Source organism: Pteropus medius, unplaced genomic scaffold, assembly GCF_902729225.1.
Source record: "Pteropus medius unplaced genomic scaffold, Ma_sr-lr_union100, whole genome shotgun sequence".
NCBI classification, from domain to species: Eukaryota; Metazoa; Chordata; class Mammalia; order Chiroptera; family Pteropodidae; genus Pteropus; species Pteropus medius.
In genome coordinates this window covers 78,974-99,062 of record NW_024351729.1, presented here as the reverse complement: position 1 = coordinate 99,062, position 20,089 = coordinate 78,974, and the positions used below count along the sequence as shown (strand labels likewise).

Below are 20,089 nucleotides of genomic sequence, written 5' to 3'. Positions count from 1 at the left end.
CATTTACCCCAAAGACTTGAAAACCAATATCCGAAAAGATATTTGCACACCAATGTTATAGCAGCATATTCACAGTGGCCAGGACATGGAAGCAACCGAAGTGTCCTGTGATAGATGATTGGCTAAAGAAGCTGTGGTACATATATACAATGGAATATTACTCAGCCATAAGAAGAGATGAAATACTGCCATTTGTGACAACTTGGATGGACCTCGAGATGATCATGCTAAGTGAAATAATCCAGACAGAAAAAGCTGAAAATCACATAATATCACTTATATGTGGGATATAAACCTAAAAGCAACAAACATGCAGGACAAACAAACAGAAACTCATGGACATGAACAATAGACTAGTGGTTACCAGAGTGTAGTGGGGGAGGGGGAAGATAGACGGGGTAAAAGGGGTCAAACATGTGGTGACAGAAAGAAATCTGTGGGCAGTGAATAAACAGTGCAATATATATGTGCCTTACTGTTAAATTGTATACTTGAAACTTACTGGATTTTGTTAACCAATGTCAGCATAAAAAAAGAAAGAAAGAATTTGATCAATCCCCCTTTACATAGCCAGTTTCTGCTCCATATCTTTCCATTCACAGATGCCCTTTCAATCTACTTAGATTCTCCACACCCTGTTAGGGCTCCAGCTGCTCTTGCTAGGCCACTCTGTCTGGACACCCTTCTCATCTTGTTTGGGTTCCCACACCCATACCAGGCTGCCCTCCCACCCTCCTCAGTCTCTGACTTGGAGTCACTATGACTCCCTTCTCTGCCTCCACCTTCCAATGTGTGTCTACCCACAATGCTGTGCTCCACCTATTGGCTTTAGGACTGAATTATCCAGAAAGGAAAGATAAGGGAAAGGAAGAGAAGGGAAATAAAGGGGTCGGGAGTGGCACAAAAAGAAAATGAAGAACATTATGCAGCTTCTGATACTAACTGAAACTGATGAATGCTTATAGCCTTTCTGCTCAATCAATTGACCACTCAGACATTTTTTATTTCGTGTTCATTGTGCTAGGACAGTTGGGAGTTGAAGAAGAAATACAGAGGTATAAAAAGAATTGTTTGTTGCCTTCCAGAAACATCAGTGGAGATAAGATGAAACATTAAATCAAACTTAGTACTATAAGTGCCTCAGCTGAGTGTCACAAAAAATGTGTTCCAAAATAGGTAGAATTAAACTATGAATATACTTTCTAAGAAACAGGCAATCACAGTGGATTAATTCTCATCTATCTTAATATATTAAACTGGAGTTCTGAAAAAGGCCTCACCCAAGCAGCGATTGTGAAGGTCACAAACTTTTAGTCACTGGCTCTCAGTTTTATAGATTTATAGATTGGTTTTATAGATTTCTCCATACTGTGCAAGAGGGCAGCAGATATTATTATTCTGAAGAGAAATTTCTTGACTTGCTCAATATAAGACACATTATATTAAAAATAAAACACATGATATAAATGTCACTACTGCAGTTACCACAAGAACACTTGTTGTCATTAAAGTTTATTGATAAAATTGTTGAGAAATTTGTATGCTCGATCAGTGCTTGGAAAGAGTAGACAGTGCTGAGTGGGGGTTGATGGAGATAGTACTATGAGAACCAAATAAGCTGGGTCTACATATCTGGCACTTATTTAGTCACCTCCTTTATATCACACAATATATACTACTCTGTGTAGACAATGAGAAAGCTAAATGAATGTACAGACTTCCTAGTCCTCCATCAAGTACAATAGGTTAAGGTGATCTTCATTTCTGGGTTTTATTCGCAAAGTTAAAGTCTCGGGTGCTCTGTGACATAGCTCCCTTGAAGAACAAAGCATAAATCCTTAGGGAGAGTCAGGCTCCACTTATAGTCCCATCTCTCAACTCAGCCTTTAGAACAATGGGTTTTTGTGGTCGAATAATTCCTTGAGTTACAATTTCCAGAGGGATCTGTGAAGGTTAAACAAACGTATGAGAACCAATTAATGAAGCATTGTCAACAACAGAAGCAAAGTAGACAAGATACATTAAAAATAATAATGCCTTACAAACATATAAAAACTACTTTTAGCATCATGTATCTTTAATTTCTTATACTTATTTGATGAGCTGCGTCAAGACTGGATAGTGAAAGCATTTATCCAACCATCTATTCATTCAACAAAATATTTATATGGCACCTATTCTATACCAGGCCACAGACAAATCATGTTGTTTGTGTTTGTTTTTTGTTTAAATTTTAAGTAAAAAAGGACAAATTTTAAAAATGTAAACCATATTCTTAGGCATTATGGCAAACTATTCTGAAAAGCCACATCGAGTTAATTTTGTCCATGTTGAAACTTGCAAGGTAATCCTGAGCATGTATTCTACATTTTAATGTGTAGACCATCTCGACTTTTAGCGTCTAGTCACCGCTCCCAGTAAAACCCTGCCAGTTTTATGACGGGAAAAGGTCTTTGTGAAGGTTTCTGCTGTTTTCTAATATCTCCTGGCTCTCATGTGCAGTGTAGATGGTGGACTTTTGAAGGCCCATATAGTGTTTTAACTAATATTTTAGCTCCATTCTCACTCAGTCACTCCTTTAGTGTTAAGAAAACCACCAACTCAGTAACCTACAGATCTCATTTGAGAGAAGGGCAAACTAATTGTCTAGGAGAGTGGGAAGCGCCATCCATGAATGACTGGGAACTTGCAAGGAGTGTCTGCCCGACCCCAGATATGCCAGAGGCCCTGTCTCTCAGGGCTGAGTACTCCGTTTGTACACATTTGCAGGACAGCTACACAGCTGCCCAAAGCCACAAAAAAAGATAGAAACTATTTCTATCACCCTCCTCTTCCCGAACAAAAGTCACATATTAAATGCACGGATCCTAGAGAGAAGCGTTCTCATAGGGCCTTGATAGACATGAAACGATGTCAACTATTCTGTCTGTTCTTCAGAGGAGTGACCTTTCTTTTAATGTAAAACCTTCCTATTTTATAATTTCAAATGGCAAATATATATTTCCCCTGTACACAGATGGACACACATACAAAATGCATATCACAAATGTTATTTGTTAAATTTTTCAAATTAATTGTTTAAAATTTATATGCATGAGTTCAAAATCAACTGAAAATCACTTTAAGAATTTCCTCCATGACTGCAATGCACCAATGGGAATTTATGGGGAAAAATGAGGTGCAAAACGAGTTAAAGACATTTAGAGGTAAAAAGAAAATACAAAGAATTAGACTGGATGTTTTAATGGCAAAGTATTAGTTTAGGGGGTATAACCGATGATACCAGCCTGCAATAAGTGATAACAGAGCTGAGGAGAAAATGGGCTTAGGACAAGATGAGGAAGGTGCCTGGAGGGACTTGGGATTTAACTAGCACTTGAACGATGAGAACAGAATGGGGAGGAGAGCAAGAAGAACATCATAGAGCTCTTACTCGGATGCACAAGGAGCCCAGCTTGAGGGCAGCAGGGATCCCAGAGGTGAGGTCAAGTAGCCAGGGTGGCCCTGGACTGTGGGAGCCCCTCACATCTGGCAGAAATGCTTTAATCAGAGATTCTCAGCCTTGGCTGCACATGAGAATCAACGGGAGCACATTGAAAGTCACGCAGGATGAATGATTTTAGAATCTGAGAGGACCTAGGCATCAGGATTTTTTTAAGCTCCCCACTGATTTCACTATACAGCCTGTGGTGGAGAACCACTGACACAAAAAATTCTGTAAGTTCTGGTGGAGAAAAGCATCGTTCAAAAGTCATGATGCGGGTATCATCATTGCACTTCATGATTGCGCATGCTTCCCCTTCCTTCCGGTGGACTGGAAACCAAATTTAAAGCTTTTCTCAAAGGACTGTGCATCATCATGTCATGCTCGCTCCACTGATTCTACATGATCTTCACAGTGGGTCTTTATAAAGTCAAAGACTTAGCACTCTAAACTAATTGGATCTTAAAGGTCACAGATGATCAAAAGGATCAAACTAAACAAAAACAGACTCACAGATACAAAGGAAAATTTGGTAACTGTCAGAGGGAGGAGGGTTCGGTACTGGAAAAAAGAAGTGAAGGGTTGAAGAAGTACAAATTATTAGTTAAAAATAGTGACACGGATGTAGAGGACAGCATAGGGAATATAGTCAATAGTAGTATTGACTATAGTCAATAAAGTAACGTATAGTCAATAATGTAATGTATAGTCAATAATGGAATGGCTATGTGTAGATCCAGATGGGTGATAGAATAATCAGGAGGATCATTTCAGAAACTATTTAAATGTCTAACCAATGGTTGCAGATGACCCCAAATAGATTATCTGCTCTATAGAATAAATTACTAAACAATGAATGAGTATATTTATACACATATATTTATACATATATATGAGCATATATGTATCCCCCAGTTTAAACAATCTCTCAATAAAGCATTATTTATGCAGAATGTCAAGTGTCTGACCTGTGTTTCTTCACAAGGTTTGAAGGAGAAGTTCTGCAGGACCCTGACGACAGCAAGTTTCATGTTCATCATAGCGAACCTCATACCGATGCAGTTTCGGGGTCCAGTTCCAAAGGGCAGATATATGTAAGGATTTATGCTGTCCTTGTTCTTCTTACTGAACCTGGTTCCATAACAGTAGATGAAAAAAGTCAGTTAATGAAACATAAACACCACAAGATCTACCTGTTTGGGCTTCTTATTTAGACTCCTCGACCAGTCGTATACTGGAAGCTTCCATGGGCTAGTCATTGAAATGCTGCTATTGTCATTTTGCTGCGAGGATTCTAAGCAACAGATCCATTCCATTCCCCTTACTCTAAAGGAGAATCCAGTCTCATTGAAGAGATGGGATGAATGCTGTTTAGAGGAAAACATATCTTTAAACACTAAAATTACATTCAGGGTGGTGAAAGGTTCACACTCTGAAAGGCATAGAGGAAATGAGACTGATTGAAGGAAAAGCAAGTTCCTGCGTCTACTCTCAAACAATGATGGTCACATGCTCTTGGAGGAAGGAAGCAAGAATAATACCTCCCATTAGTTAAATTGTTTTTTCTTTTCCTTCCCTTTTCCTTCCTTTCTTTTTCTTGACTTAACTCCCTTTTATTCACCTCTCTGCTCTCTTCCTCTCCCATAGAATAACATAAATCAGGTGATTTTCATAAGTACATGATGCTAATCTACTCTAGTATAATCACTGATCTCCTTGTCTAATCTTCTATTAGGTTAGAAATTCCTTAAAGTTTAGACATATGTTGTATTCAAATTTGATTCTTCAATGTTTGAATATATCAAGGAAAACATCTGGAATTGAGGAAAGTGTTAATGGCATTGTAGTCATATATTATTAATAGTCTTTATATTTTGGAGAACTAGGGAATATTTACAGATGGTGTGCCTTAAAATAATATGGGTATCAGAAGGATGGCAGCAGGTGTGTGAGAATGGGGTAGTGAACAAGGGTTGATGGCTGTAAGGCACATGATGGGCACACTAGTCCTACAAGCATTCCATAGTATTCTATAGAAACATTCCTTGTGTGTATAGAAAATGCTTGTGTATATGTCAAAAATTCTCTATGTAGCCATTATTTTAACATTTGGATTTCTCACTGTCTGATCCACTTCCTGATATATGATAAGCACTTCCTCTCTCTTTGATGACTGAATGAATCAAGCAGAAGTACAAGATTGCCAATAAATATATGAAGAAATCCTCAACATCACTAGTTTTAAGGGAAATACAAATCAAAGCTACAATGGTATACCACCTCATTCTCATTAGAAGGCTACCATCAATATGACAAAAAAAATAATAAATGTTGACGAGGAGGAGGGGAAAAGGAAACCCTCGTACACTGTTGGTGTGAATATAAACTACGGTAGCCACTATGGAGAACAATACAGAGATTCCTGCAAAAAGGTCATATGAAGCTACAATATGACCCAACAATCCCTCTTCTTGATCTCCACTTCAAAATTTTGAAAACACTTTTTGTTAACTATATATGTATGTACTATATGTTCACTGCAGCATTATTTACAATAGCCAGAATATTAAAACAAAACAAGTGTCCGTTGACAGATGATTGGATGAAGACAGTGTGGTACACATTTGGAATACTACTTAGCCATAAAAAAAGAGAAATATTGCCTTTGTGACAATATGGATGGATCTTGAGCTTATAATGCTAAGTGAAATGTTTCCACTCATATGTTGGATATAAAAGAAAAAGCAAAAAAATATGAAAAAACAATACAAGCAAAAAGATAAACTCATAGATACAGACAACAGAATGGTGGAAGAAGGGTGGGGGTAAGGAGGACAAAGAAGGTAAAGGGGGTCAAATACAACGTGATGGAAAGAGACTAGCATAATAGAACACGCAGATATTATATTATAATGATATATACCTGAAACTTATGGTGGCTGATGTGTAAAATAAAATAAAATAAAATAAAATAGAATGTGAGGATGTTGGTGGTAAATTTAGAGAGCTAAAGTGAACAGCACAGAAAGACTTAAAGAAAAAGAAGGCTATATTCCTAAAGTCAGATAGTGGTTAAGTAAATTATGGCATATGCATACAAACATGTACACATAAATAAATATATATGTATACCTATATATATATAATTGTTATACATAATATGATGTTGTTTCTACTTTACTGTTTAATAAATTAAGTAGTTCAAAATAAAGTATATTACCATTCTTATTTTTTTAAAAAATAGATATGCATAGAAAAATGTCAATTTTGACATTATACACATTATTAGTAAGGTCTTTCTAAGGTATTAGGACTGTGGATTGATACAATTTCCTCCTATCATAGAATATAAAATTTTGACAACCAACAATAATCACCCTTGTAATAAAAAACAAATTTCTAAAATGAAAATGTGTACAAATAAATGATTATACAACCACTCATTTGTCATCCAGTCATTCTAACAGATGTCAGAATATGCTCCAACCAGCTTGGATCAGGGTGGGTCCCTTTCCCAGGGGCCTGGTACCTTTCAGGACGGAACTCCTCAGGCTCTGGCCACAACGCTGAGTCTCGGTGAAGAACAAAGCTTGGCACTATCACCTGTGTCCCTTTGGGAATGAACACCCCATTGACTTCTACATCCTTTTTACACATCCTTTCAATTCTTCCAACAACTGGGTATAATCTGAGAGATTCATTCAACACCATGTCAAGGTACTCCATCTGAGTCAGGGCATCATAAGTGGGAAGTACCTGGGAAGAAAGAAACAGATTTTGATGAACTGAAACAGATTCTAGAAACAGTTTTGGGATCAACTCAACTTTCAACTCAGTCTATGCAGTACTATTGAACTGTTAGGAGCTCCAAAGAATAACTTATTTTGGTAAAGGGCCTTAATATTTACATACATTTTAATATCTACCATGTCCTTTGACCGCTCAATGGCCCATTGGGATATGTGGAGTAGTTATGACTTAGGGAGACAGTTGTGACAATCCCCTAAATATATTTTGAAATCTCTCATATTACTATGGAGTGAGTTTTCTTTCTCAAGTGGAGAACTGTGACTAATAGCCCTTATTCTTAAGTGAAATATGTCAAAGTCACTATTTCCTTCAAAATAAAAGTCACATATCTGTACGAGACAGAGAGAGAGAGAGAGAGAGAGAGAGAGAGAGAGGGAAAGAGAGAAAGAGAGAGAATGATGTTATATGGAAATTCTATAAATAATTTGGAGAGAAACTCGTTTCTTTCCAAACCAAATGTGGCAAATGAGGGGTTGCTGGATGCTAGCATGGTCCACAATTTCATTCTAGGGAAAGTTACAAAGAGATGGAACCCTCCTCAGCTCCATGCTGTCTGTCTCATGCAACACATGCAACAGTCTCTGAATTGCCATTTCACGGCTTGACTGTAAGCTATGAAGACCTCAAACAAGCATCTCCAGGCCCAGAGGCCAGTCTCTTCACACCACAAAGAAGTTTAGTTTCAGCAAAGATCTGAAAACTCTGTGGACAATATGTGGTTATCATTTAGTGTTATATTGAAGAGGCAATATTGGAGAGGTTAAGAGTTTGACTCAGGATCAAGACACCCTGGTTTTAATATTGGCTTCTTCACCATTAGCTGTATGACTAGTATATGAAAGTTATTTCATCTCTCCGTAATTCAGTTTGCTGATATATTACATGGAGATCATTAGATTTGAAAATTCAGAGTTATGTGGCAGAGATATTCACCGCTCACCCAATATCCATGTATGCCACATCTCCAAGCCCACATGAAGTTAGAGGAAACCAGCTTTGCAAATAAACTATGAACTGAGGTGGAATATGTCAGTTCAGGACCAAAACATATGAAAATACAGTGAGCAACACTCTAGTTTTTTATTTTCCCTCCACAAACAAAGGCCTCAGTTCAAGAGAGTGAAGCTTCAGGAAAGTGGAGACTCCTGCCTATGTTTTTGAGTAACAATGAGAAGCAGAGACTCCTACTCTCATCCTCCACTAATAATCCATGTTGGACATGTAAATGTGAGTTAGAAGTAAACTTTTGATTTGTAAAGCCACTCAGACTTGATGGCCAATCTGTTACTGAGACACAACCTAGTCTATCTCGACATAATTTTTTGAAGATTAAATTCATTTATGAATATAGCACATTTAAAACAGACATATATAGAAAGAAGCAAATGTTGGCTCTTACAGTTGTTAGAATTATTACAATTACTACTATAAAAAGGGTAGAACACAATGCTTTAGGTAATTTCTCTCTCTTAGTGACCTTTCCATCTTATTGCAATCAGAAGAATCCTAATATAGGCTTTCCAGAAGAAGAAGAATCTCTACTTTAGGTAGGCCCTAAAATCTTATATCTGAAGGGCCTATGACTCAGAAAGCTCATAAGACTTGTCAAACCACATTCTGGACTTAAACCCTTATCTTCCATTTTCTACCCAATGCTCTTTCCTGTATACAAGGCTTCTCCTAGTCTGAAAATTTTACCCAAGGTGGTAGATTGCCATAATGGTGCAATCCCTCCCTGTGTCCATGTCCTTTGCCATCTAACTTGGTGGTGCCCTCCCATAATGAAGCTGGGGGTGGCCATGTGGTTTTCTTTGAACCAGTGAAATGTTGGATAAGTGTGATGCAGGAGGAGTTCTGAAAGTCACCTCCATGATTGGGTTTCTTGTTCTTACCCTATGCCATTACCTGAGAAGAACACAACTTGGCTAGTTTTCTGGAGTATGGGAGTCACCTGGAACATGTGTGGATCTGAGTCAGCCTACCAGTTTATCCAAGTCCAGTCTCAATTAGCCAATAGCCAGACCAAAGCAAATCCCACTGATATTAACAGAGATATCTGTCAACGCACTTGTATAACAAATTCTTATTGTTAATTGCCACGGAGATTTATTTTTATTTTTATTTTTAATTGGCATTATTATGGTAACAGGTAACTGATATGCCAGAACAAGCACTTTTTTAAAGATCTTATGTATCTCTTGCTAGCACTCATTACCTATGTTTCTCCCTTTGTTTTTCTCTTTACACCCTTCCTAAATAGCTCAGTTGAAAAAACTGATGTTTACGTTCTGCAAAAATTTTCCCAGCAAGTGGTGAGGAGGCATTCCAGCTAAGGCTTCACTTCCTCCCTCCCTCTCCAGGTATCGCCCACTCACCTTATTGGGTAATGTTGCATCAATCTCCTCCTGCACTTTCTGCTGGATGTCAGGGTGAGTGGCCAAAATATACATAAGGAAGGAAAGAGTAGTGCTAGTGGTCTCATAGCCAGCAAAAATAAAGATAATAGATTGGGCCACGAGCTCCAGATCAGACATAGCTAAAAAGAGAGAAAAGATGTTTTCCATAAAGTAGGTCAATGTTTATCATCATAGTTTCGATGCTGAAAAATCTAAATGAAACTACCAAAGACTGAGGGGAAGAAATTGGAAAAGCAATTCAGAGTCAAACTGGAAATGGTTTGTACTCTGATGTGTATATTACAGAGCCCGAAAAAGGCAAACGTTGTCTTAATCCAGTTTTCTCAAAGGGCTATACTATTCTTGGCCATCTGTTCCTGGTTATGCCACTCTCACCACTAACACGCCTGTGAAATTTCAAGTAGCATTTTTGTGCAACACAACAGTGTAATCAGTATGTTCCTTGGAGAATCCTAAAAGTAGTTTAGCTGCAAAAATATGGGGTAGAATTCTCCACCAGGAAAATGATAAATTATTCTAGATAAAGTGTATGTGAAAAAAAATTGAGAGGCTTATGTAGGGAAAAATTAAAGGATCGTTTATCTAAACGTGTTTGCAGGAACTTAAGAGAAAATATTGGGTTACAGATAAACTCTGGTTACTCAAAAGTATGGTCCATAAACCAGCAGCATAGGCAGCATCTGGGAGGTTATTAGAAACACAGAGGCTCAAATCCCACACTAGAACTATTGAATCACAATCTGAACTTTCAGAGATGTGGCGATTCGTGTGTACACTCTAAGTTTAAGAAGCGTGGATTATACCTATAAGAGGCATCACGTAATAAGAGCCCTGGGGCACATGTCTTCTACATGGATGAAAGAAAGAAAAGAAAGGAAAAGAAAGAAAAAAGAAAGGAAGGAAGGAAGGATGGAAGAAAGGAAGGAAGGAAGGAAGGAAGGAAGGAAGGGAAGGAAGGAAGGAAGGAAGGAAGGAAGGAAGGAAGGAAGGAAGGAAGAGAAAAAGGAAGAAAGAAAAAGGAAGAATATAAGTGTAGACACAGATACAGATATATCATTCCTCCTCCTGGAACGAACATTTAAGATTCATAAATTTTATAAGATGGTGGTCAAACTATTGGTAACTTAAAACTAATAATGGGATTATTTATATTATGGAAAGAAACTATAAATGAGAGATTTTTTGAGAGAAAGAGATCTTTACATCGCTAATCTGGTTATGAATATATATTCAAATATTTATGTTTATCAGACCTATATAAATATATTTGATGGTCTTAGCTTGTCCTTAAGGTGATACAAGCAGAGAAACCCTAGTAGCAATGAGCATTCCTAGATCCCATATTTTATTTCTAAATGCCATTTTTCACTAAAATAGACCACAACTCCTTGGAGAAATGACTGATTCCAGGGCTGATCACGGGAAATATAGGGAAACCTGGAATTTTCTCACTGGAAAGCAAGGAAGTGCACACAAACTGATAGGTGAAAAGAATACAGGACACTCTGTGTATTATAATGGCAGATAGATGTCATTATACATTTCTTAAAACCCATAGAATGGACAACATCAAGAATGAACCCTAATGTAAACTAAGAGCTTTGAGTGATAATGATGTGTCAATGTAGGTTCACTGATTGTAACAAATGATCCACACCTGTGAGGGATTTTGATTTTGGGGAGGCTTGAGTATAGGTTGGGGTGTGGGGTATATGGGATATCTCTGTCTCTTCTCCACAATTTTGCTGTGAACTTAAAACTGCTCTAAAAAATAGTGTATTGAAAAAATGAAAAAATGAAAAAGAAAGAGAAAAGGGAACCCCACGGCCTATTTGAAAATGCTCCAGTGGACAAACCTGAGAGAATTTGACCATCAACTAAAAAAAAATGATTTAAAAGAGTAATTTGTAATATATGAGGTCACATTGATATACAAAAGAAATAAATAATTGGAGAAGAATGGAAATCTCTCGCTTATAATGGAAAATCAATTCATAAATGTAGAAGAAATGATGGAATTAGAAAGTCATTCATTTGCAACCATCACAGCAATAATGATTTCAGTCAAAAACCATACATAAATGATAAAAAAAAAACTAGTAGGTGAGTTTGAAGAAGAACAGAATATTTACTTAGTCTCAAAGGCTTCCCCACAAGTTACTTACTAACTGCAAAAGAAAAACAAAATTTTACAGTAGATTAAGCTAGTGACCACAGTTTCAACCAGTGTTCCACATTAAGGTCACCCATGCTGTGGCAATGTGCCTTCATGCAGCCTTCATGCAAATTTCCAGGCAGAGGTTCCGTTTCAGTGAGGCTGGATGAAGCCAGAATATGGACACTGGAAACAAGCTCCTCAGAGGTTCTGATGTAGGTGATCCACAGACCACTGACTGACTTCTGGGCACAAAATACTTGTTTATGCTTGCCCTTCAAGCTTTGAACAAAGAAAGTCATGTCTGCAAGCTTCAAGAAAGTGCCACTGGCTACCATCTATATCTGAACATGTGCCTTTCCTCAATTTGGCAGAAATTCTTATCTGCCTAAAAATCTTCCTGCACATTTTCAGAACTGCCCCCTACCACTGGCCCTCTGAAGTATGCCTTGGTTACCTTTATGGGAGTCTGTTTCTTCGGAATTCTGGGAGTTAATCATCAGCTGAAGAAAATCCACTCGGTGCTGGAAGCAGAAGGAGAAATTTGAATGACAGAAAGTCACTTGTGAAGTTGGAAATAAATTAGGACTGCCACATTTATCCTCTTCCCTGAGAATATGGCCCCTTTAAGTCCAGAAGTCTCACTAGTGTCCCCTGAGTCATCAGTGAACAAAACCTCTGTCTACAAATCTTGGAGAGCAGGATGTTTCCCTAAGAGAAATGCTCTTTGGGAGCAATTCTCTTAGGGAAATGTCCATCATATCCAATGCTCTTTGGTCCTCTCTGTCTCTGATCTTCAACATCTCTGGCTTTTGAACATGGCTTCCCAGCCAAAGAGTTGCCTGCTTCCTTTCCTGCCACTCCTGCTTGCTCAGGAGGAAGTCCTGGACTTTATCCATTTTATTCTCCGTCCTTAATTCTTAATAAATTACTGCTTAGCTGAATCCCCTGAAATTTGCAGAGTTTATCAGCAGCTTTTCTGTGAGAAGCTGTAAATGTCCCATCCTCACAGAATTCTGCCTAACCTTCAGTGCAATCCTAGGTACCAGCCCTGTTCCCCTGACCTTCGGACTATTTTGTGCTAGCCACCAGTCTTCAGGAAGGCAAAGCTGGGTTAGCCAGCTGCTGCCTCAATGTCCAGAGAAGACTTCTGCCCTCTCCAACCTCTGGGTGAGCTCCAATTTAACATAGACTATACTTCATCAAGTGCCTCATTGGAACTTCCATTGCTAAATGTATAAAATAAGAGACTTGGAATTGAAGTCATTCTTTGCCAATTTAAGTTTAGGGAAATTATAGTACCAAGAAAATAATTTTTAAACAGTAATTTTTATACTTTGACCATCTATTGCAGTAAGTGGAAAACTTTTTATCTGAACAATATTCATGCAGTGACATATTAGTCATTGTGTCCATTATGACATTTTAAACATTGTCTTTCTGACTAATTTCCTTATTTCTTTTCCCAACCTCCAACTTCTTCATTCCCCATAAAGTGTTATATCTCTCCTGCTCTAAACCCTAGGGCCTCTATCTACTTGAAAAGAGAGAACTACATAAATCATATGTATATGGGTCAATAAGTTATCAAAAAGTGAACATACTCATGAAATTATCACCATATTTTACCTTTTGTTTATCGTGGAGTCTACTTTCTTTCATCCTTTGTACGGATTTTGTGAAAAAATCAATAACTTTTTTTGGAAATATAAAGATATTTAATGCTTCAAAAACCGGGGTAAGGAATGGAAAGAGTACTGTAAGGAAAAAGGAAAGCACAATGAAAATACGAAATTTACGTGGAGCAATTATAAGTTTCTCCAGCAGTCAGAAAAGTAAAAGGCTTCTCACCAGGCGTCATTCCCTGCTATGACCTTTACTCAGATATCCAAGACTAAGCAAGGATGAGTCCACCCATAAGGACCATCATTATAACAGTGAAATCAGTGGCCATTTCTGCACCTTTGGAGTGACCAAAGGAACAGGATTCAATTTGTGGACCTCTTAGCCCTTTATCTATTGGAATAGAATCATTTTGGATAAACCAGATCATAGCATACTACTTTAATCATGCTGTACAAGAAGTAGTCAGGATAGAATAACACAGTATATGACTTTCAACTACAGTGAAATGAAATTAGAAATCAGTAAGTGAAAGAGAACTGGGAAATTCACAAATATGTGGGAATTAAACAATATCCTCCTATATAAGCAATGGGTCCTCCAAAAAATCAAAAGGACAATTAGGAATTACTTTGAGATAAATAAAAATGAAGACACGACACACCATAATTTATGGATGTAGCAAAAATAGTGCTCAGAGAGAAATTTATAGCTATAACTTTGTATATTTAAAAAGAACAAAGATCTCAAATTAATAACCACAAAAAAAGAAAGAGAGCAAATGAAACCTAAAGCTAGGAGAAGGAAGGAAATAAAGATGATAGAATAAACTAATAAAATAGAGAATAAAAAACAATAGAGAAAATCAATGAAATCGATGCTGAATCTTTGAAGACATTTAGCTAAACTGATCAAGAAAAAAGGATTCAAATTACTAGCAGTATAAATGAAATAGGGTAGATTACTACTGACATTAAAAAAATAAAAGAACTACAAAGAAATATGAACAATTGTATGCCAATATATTAGATAATTTAGATGAAATGGACCTATTTCTAGAAAGACACAAACTATAAGCCTATAAACCTATAACAAGAAAAAAGATTGAAGTAGTAATCAGGAAACTATTCACAAAGAAAAGCTCAGTCCGGATGACTTCGATAGTCAATTATACTAAATATTTAAAGAAGAATGAAAACCAATTTTTCACAATCTCTACTAAAAAACAGAAGAAGAGGGAACACTTGCAAACTCATTCTATAAGGCCAGTATTACCCTGATACTAAAACCAGACAAAAATATCACAGAAAAAGAAAACTACAGACCAACATATCTTACGAACATGGATCCACAAATCCTTAATAAAATACTTGCAAACTCAGTCCAGAATCACATAATAGAAATTATACACTATAACCAAGTGAGGATTATCCCAGGAATACAAAATTATATAATACACTATGCCAATAGAATACAAAACAGAAACCACATCACCATCTCAATAGATGCAGAAAAAGCATTTGGCAAAATCCAATTTGTGACAAACACTCAATAACCTAGCAATAGAAAGGAATTTCCTCAATGTAATAAAGGGCATCTATGAAAAACCCATAGCTAACACCATACTTAACAGTAAAAATCTGAATGCTTTCCTCTAAGTTTAGAAACAAGACAAGGATGCCTCTCTCACCACTTCTGTTCAACATTGTACTAGAAGTTCTAGCCAGGGGAAATAGACTTAAAAAAAAAAAGAAATAAATATATTGATATAGAAAATGAAGAATAAAAAACTACATTATCAATAACATCATCTTACATATTGAAAAATCGTAAGAAATATACTAAAAAACCTATTAGAACCTGTTTAAATAAACAAGAAGGGTTTCATGGTAGAAGATTAATATGCGAGATCAATTGTTTTTGTATAAATTATAATAATCCAAAAGTGAAATTAAGAAAATGGTTTCATTTGCAATAACATCAAGAAGGGAATAAATAAACTTAACAAAAGAAGTGTAACTTATATTCTGAAAACAAAACAATGTTAAAATAAATTAAAGTAGATCTAAGCAAATGAAAAAACATTCATGTTCATAGGTCAGAAAACTTAATATTGTCAAGATGGTAATACCCCTCAAATCGATTTACAGATTTGATGCATTCTTTATCAAAATACTAGCTGGCTTCTTTCTACAAATTGACAAGCTAAATTAAAATTCTTAGAAAACTGAAAGTGACCCAGAATAACCAAAACCAATCAAAAAAAAAAAAAGAATAAAGTTGTAGAACTCACACTTTCCAATTTCAAAATATACAACAAAGTTATAGTAATTAGGGCAATGTGGAACTAGCATAAGGATAGACATATAAATCAATGGAATAGAATTTAGAGTCTGAAATAAACCTTTGTGTCTGTCTAAGGTGAAATGAATATTTTAATTGAACTTTTTAAATGAATTTTTCAATTACTATTGAGATAAATATTATATTAGTTTCAGGTATATAATATACTGATTAGACATTTATGTACCTTATGAATAACAACCCCAATAAGTCTAGTACCCTTCTGACATCATACATAGTTATTACAGTAGTATTGACTATATTTACTATGCTGTACTATACATCCCATGACTATTTCTTATAACTGGCAATTTGTTCTTCTTAATCCCTTTCAACTTTTTCACCCATCCTCCAAGGCCCCTTTGCATCTGGCAGCCATAAATGTGTTCCCTGTATCGGTGAGTTTCTTTCTTTTTTATTTGTTCAGTTATTTTGTGTTTTTAGATTCTATACGTAAATGGAATCATATGGTTTCTGTCTTTCTCGGCCTTATTTCATTTAGCATAATATCCTGTAGGACAATCCATGTTGTCGCAATTGGCAGGATTTCACTTTTTATGGCTGACTAATATTCCATTACATGTATGTACCACATCATCTTCTTCCATTCATCTATTCATGGACACTTAGGCTGCTTTCATATCTTGGCTATTGTAAATAATGTCGCAATGAACATAGGGGTGCATATACCTTTTTTTTTGGATTAATTTTTTTTTTTTAAATTTTCGATTACCATTGACATTAATATTGTATTAGTTTCAGGTATACAGCATAGTGCTTAGACATTTATATTACTTATAAAGTGACCCTCTCCATGCATATATCTTTCTGAATTAGTGTTTTGGATTTCTTCAGATAAATAGCCAGAAGTGGAATTCATGGGTGATATGGTAGTTCAATTTTTAATTTTTTGAGGAACCTCCTTACTGTTTTCTAGAATGGTTGCACCAATTTACAATCCTACCAACAGTGACGAGGTTTCCTTTGCTCCACATCCCTGCCAATACTTGTTGCTTGTTGATTTATTGATAATAGCTATTCTGACAGGTGTGAGGTGATATCTCTTTGTGGCTTTAATTTGCATTTCTCTGATTATTAGTGATGTTGAGCATCTTTTCATATGTCTATTGGCCACATGTATGTACCATGTCTATTCGCGTTAAGGTCCACCGAATTTTGAGAAGGGTTCTAAGGCCACTCAGTGGGGAAAAATGGACTTTTCAATAAATGGTACTGGGACAAGTGAATAGCAACATGCAAAAGAATGAAGTTGGACTCTTCACACTATATACAAAAACAAAATCAAAATAGATCAAAGAACTAAATATAAAGGCTAAAACTATATACTCTTAGAAGAAAACCAAGGGGTAAATATTCATGACATATTTGGCAATGGATTTTAGACATGACACCAAAAGCACATGGGCAATAAGAGAAAACGCATAAATTGTACTTCATTAAAATTAAAAGTTTTACTTCAAAGGATACTATTGAGAAAGAGAAAAGACACCTACAGAATGAGAGAAAATTTCTCAAATCACATATCTGATGAGAAATTTTTATCTAGAATATATAAGGAACTTTTACAATGCAAAAACCAAAAGACAAACAACACAATTATAAATGGGCAAAGGATTTAAATAGACATTTACGAAGGAAGTTGTAAGATAGTCAACAAACATATAAAAAGTTGCTCAAAATCATTAGCCATTGGGGAAATGCAAATGAAAATGCAAATGAGATATCATTTCATACCCACTAGAATGGCCACAAACAAAAAGATAGAAAAATGTTGACACGGTGTTGGTGAGGATGTAGAATAACTGAAATCTTCTATATTACTGACCGGAATGTAAAATGGAATAGATGCTGTGGACAAAAGTTTTGCAGTGTCTTAACAAGTTAAACAGAATTACTCTACAATTCAGCAATTCCACCCTTAAGTGGAAGAATCAAAACCCAAAGGAACTGAAAAAAATTGCAACCTGTACATGAATGTTCATAGCAGCCCTCTTCACAATAGCCAAAGGGTGGAAACAACCCAACTGTCCATCAACGGATGAATGAGTAAACAAAAAGAAGAATGTCCATACAATGGAACATTATTTGGCCACAATATGAAATGAAGTACTGAAACAAGAAACATAGATGAACCTTGAAAATATTATGCTAAATAAAAGAGGCCAGCCACAAAAGACCACATATTATGTGATTCCATCTACATTAAGTGTCCAGCACAGGGAAATTTGTAGAGGCAGAAAGTCAATTAGTGGTTGCTTAGGGCTATAGAGACTGGAAGGTGAAAGTTAAAAGGTACAGGGTAAATTGACAGAAGGTACATTGATAAAAATGTTCTAACAATTGATATCGTGATGGTTGCACATATCTTTGAATGTACTAAAAACCATTTTTTTCAGTTTTATTGCATTATAGTTGACACAGAGTACTGTAGATGCTTAAGATGTACAGTATAATGACTTGATATACATATATGATGAACTAATTACCATAATAAGCTTAGTTAATATAAGTAAAGTTATATATTTACAAAAAGTTTTTCTTCCTTGTTATGGGAACTTTTAGAAATGACACTCTTATTTATCTTATAATTGAAAGTTTGTACCTTTGACCAACTTCATTCAAATTTCCCACCCTCAACACCTGCCTCTGATAACCACAAATTATTTCTCGCTTTTCTATGAGTTTATATATTCTTTTAGAATCTACATATAAGTGATATCATACATTATTTGTCTTTCTGTCTGACTTATTTCACTTAGCATAATGCCCTTAAGATCCATTTATATTGTTGCAAATAGGAGGATTTCCTATCTCCTTATGACTGAATAGTATTACATTTGGTGTATATATGTGTGTATATGTATATACACCTAACGTATATGTATTTTTACGTTTTCCTTATCGCTTTATCTGTTGATGGGCACTAGATTATAAAAGTGATAGAATTATACCTTTTAATTGGATGAATTATATAGAATATGAATTATACCTCAATAAAGATTTTATAGAAGACAGAGAGAGAGGGGAAGAGGGAGGGAGACAGGGATAGAGACAGATGGCGATGGGGAGGAAGAGAAAGGAAAAGAGAAAAATAAATAAATAAAGTAGTCTACGTACTTGTTGAGAGAATGAGTGGATCTAAAAAACTAAATCTCATGAGCTTCTTGATATTTTCTACAAAGGGATCTTGTGGGTTGTTGAGAGAATCGATGTTCACTCCAAAAGATGTGCTAGTAATCACATCCATGCTGTATGCCCCAAAGATGCTGAGTAAAAAAAGGAAAGACAAGGAAAATTAAAATCAGCACAACTTTGCTCTCCTTATCCAACAGATACAGCAAGGAAAGCATGTAAGTGCATATGCTCGGGCAAAGACACATAAAGAGCCACACACTTTCAAAACCATCTGCTGGATCATCTGAAGAGTCTATGCCTCTGTCACACTCACTCATGAAGTGTTTATCAGGTGCCAGGGATATCGCTGGCCCTGTCCTGGGGGTGATGGGGACATGGAGGCAAGATAGACCCACTTGCAAGCACAAGGAGATCAGTCACAGAGGGATGGAGACCCATAGTTAGACAAATGACAGTAGTGTGGGCAATACTAGCTGTTCTGTATTTGAGCAGGACAAAACGAACTCTTCCTAGTGGAGTCAAGAAACGTGACATTGATCTGGGTCTTGCCTCCCCAGAGTGTCTATGCTCAGAGCTGATTGCTCTTCAGCACATTACAGAACAGCAGCACCCTCTTCTGAGTTGCCAGCAGTTGCCAGCAACGCCATCCTTCTTTCTCCACACCCCCGCCATGGCTCCTGAAAGACCCACTCTCCTCAACTCCAGGGATTTGAGGTTCCTGTGAGGGCAAACTCATTTCTGTAAAATGTGAGAACTAAGAATGTTCCTACTTTTAAAAAAATAGTAAAGCCCTCCACAATTGATTTGGGGGAATCCCATAGGACAGTGATCATGTGTTCCTAATTTTCTCAATTTACATCTGTTGTTCCTGCATAACTGAAAAATATTTTAGTTTAGACAAGAAATGATACAGTCACCTTACCCAGAGTCTGCACAGGACATTCTCTTTTTTGAGACAAAAGAATGAGAAATGGTGGTAAGATTTAATGTTTCATATTTTCCTGGTATCCCCAGCAAAATCATGAAGGAGTTTAAGCGGCTCCAAGTTCTACATTGTAACTTTCTTGCCCCAGCCACTGCCCACCAATATGTGCCAAGTTA

At 36.4% G+C, this 20,089-nt stretch overlaps 1 protein-coding gene across 3 annotated transcripts in view; it reads right to left on the bottom strand.

Moving 5' to 3' along the window:
- Nucleotides 1-1,494: 1,494 nt before the first annotated feature.
- The window catches only part of LOC120587429 (cytochrome P450 3A12), an 89,074-nt gene continuing 70,479 nt past the window's right edge, over nucleotides 1,495-20,089 (bottom strand). For 2 of the 3 annotated variants that reach the window (XM_039844160.1, XM_039844159.1), the window contains 7 exons: nucleotides 18,971-19,119; nucleotides 13,496-13,623; nucleotides 12,324-12,390; nucleotides 9,670-9,830; nucleotides 7,014-7,240; nucleotides 4,453-4,615; nucleotides 1,495-1,944 (listed from right to left, as the gene is read on the bottom strand). In XM_039844160.1, coding sequence (XP_039700094.1) covers nucleotides 1,849-1,944; nucleotides 4,453-4,615; nucleotides 7,014-7,240; nucleotides 9,670-9,830; nucleotides 12,324-12,390; nucleotides 13,496-13,623; nucleotides 18,971-19,119 — 991 coding nt within the window. In that variant the 3' untranslated portion in view covers nucleotides 1,495-1,848. The remainder of the gene's footprint in view (nucleotides 1,945-4,452; nucleotides 4,616-7,013; nucleotides 7,241-9,669; nucleotides 9,831-12,323; nucleotides 12,391-13,495; nucleotides 13,624-18,970; nucleotides 19,120-20,089) is intronic. The other variant, XM_039844161.1, reaches the window with a different exon arrangement.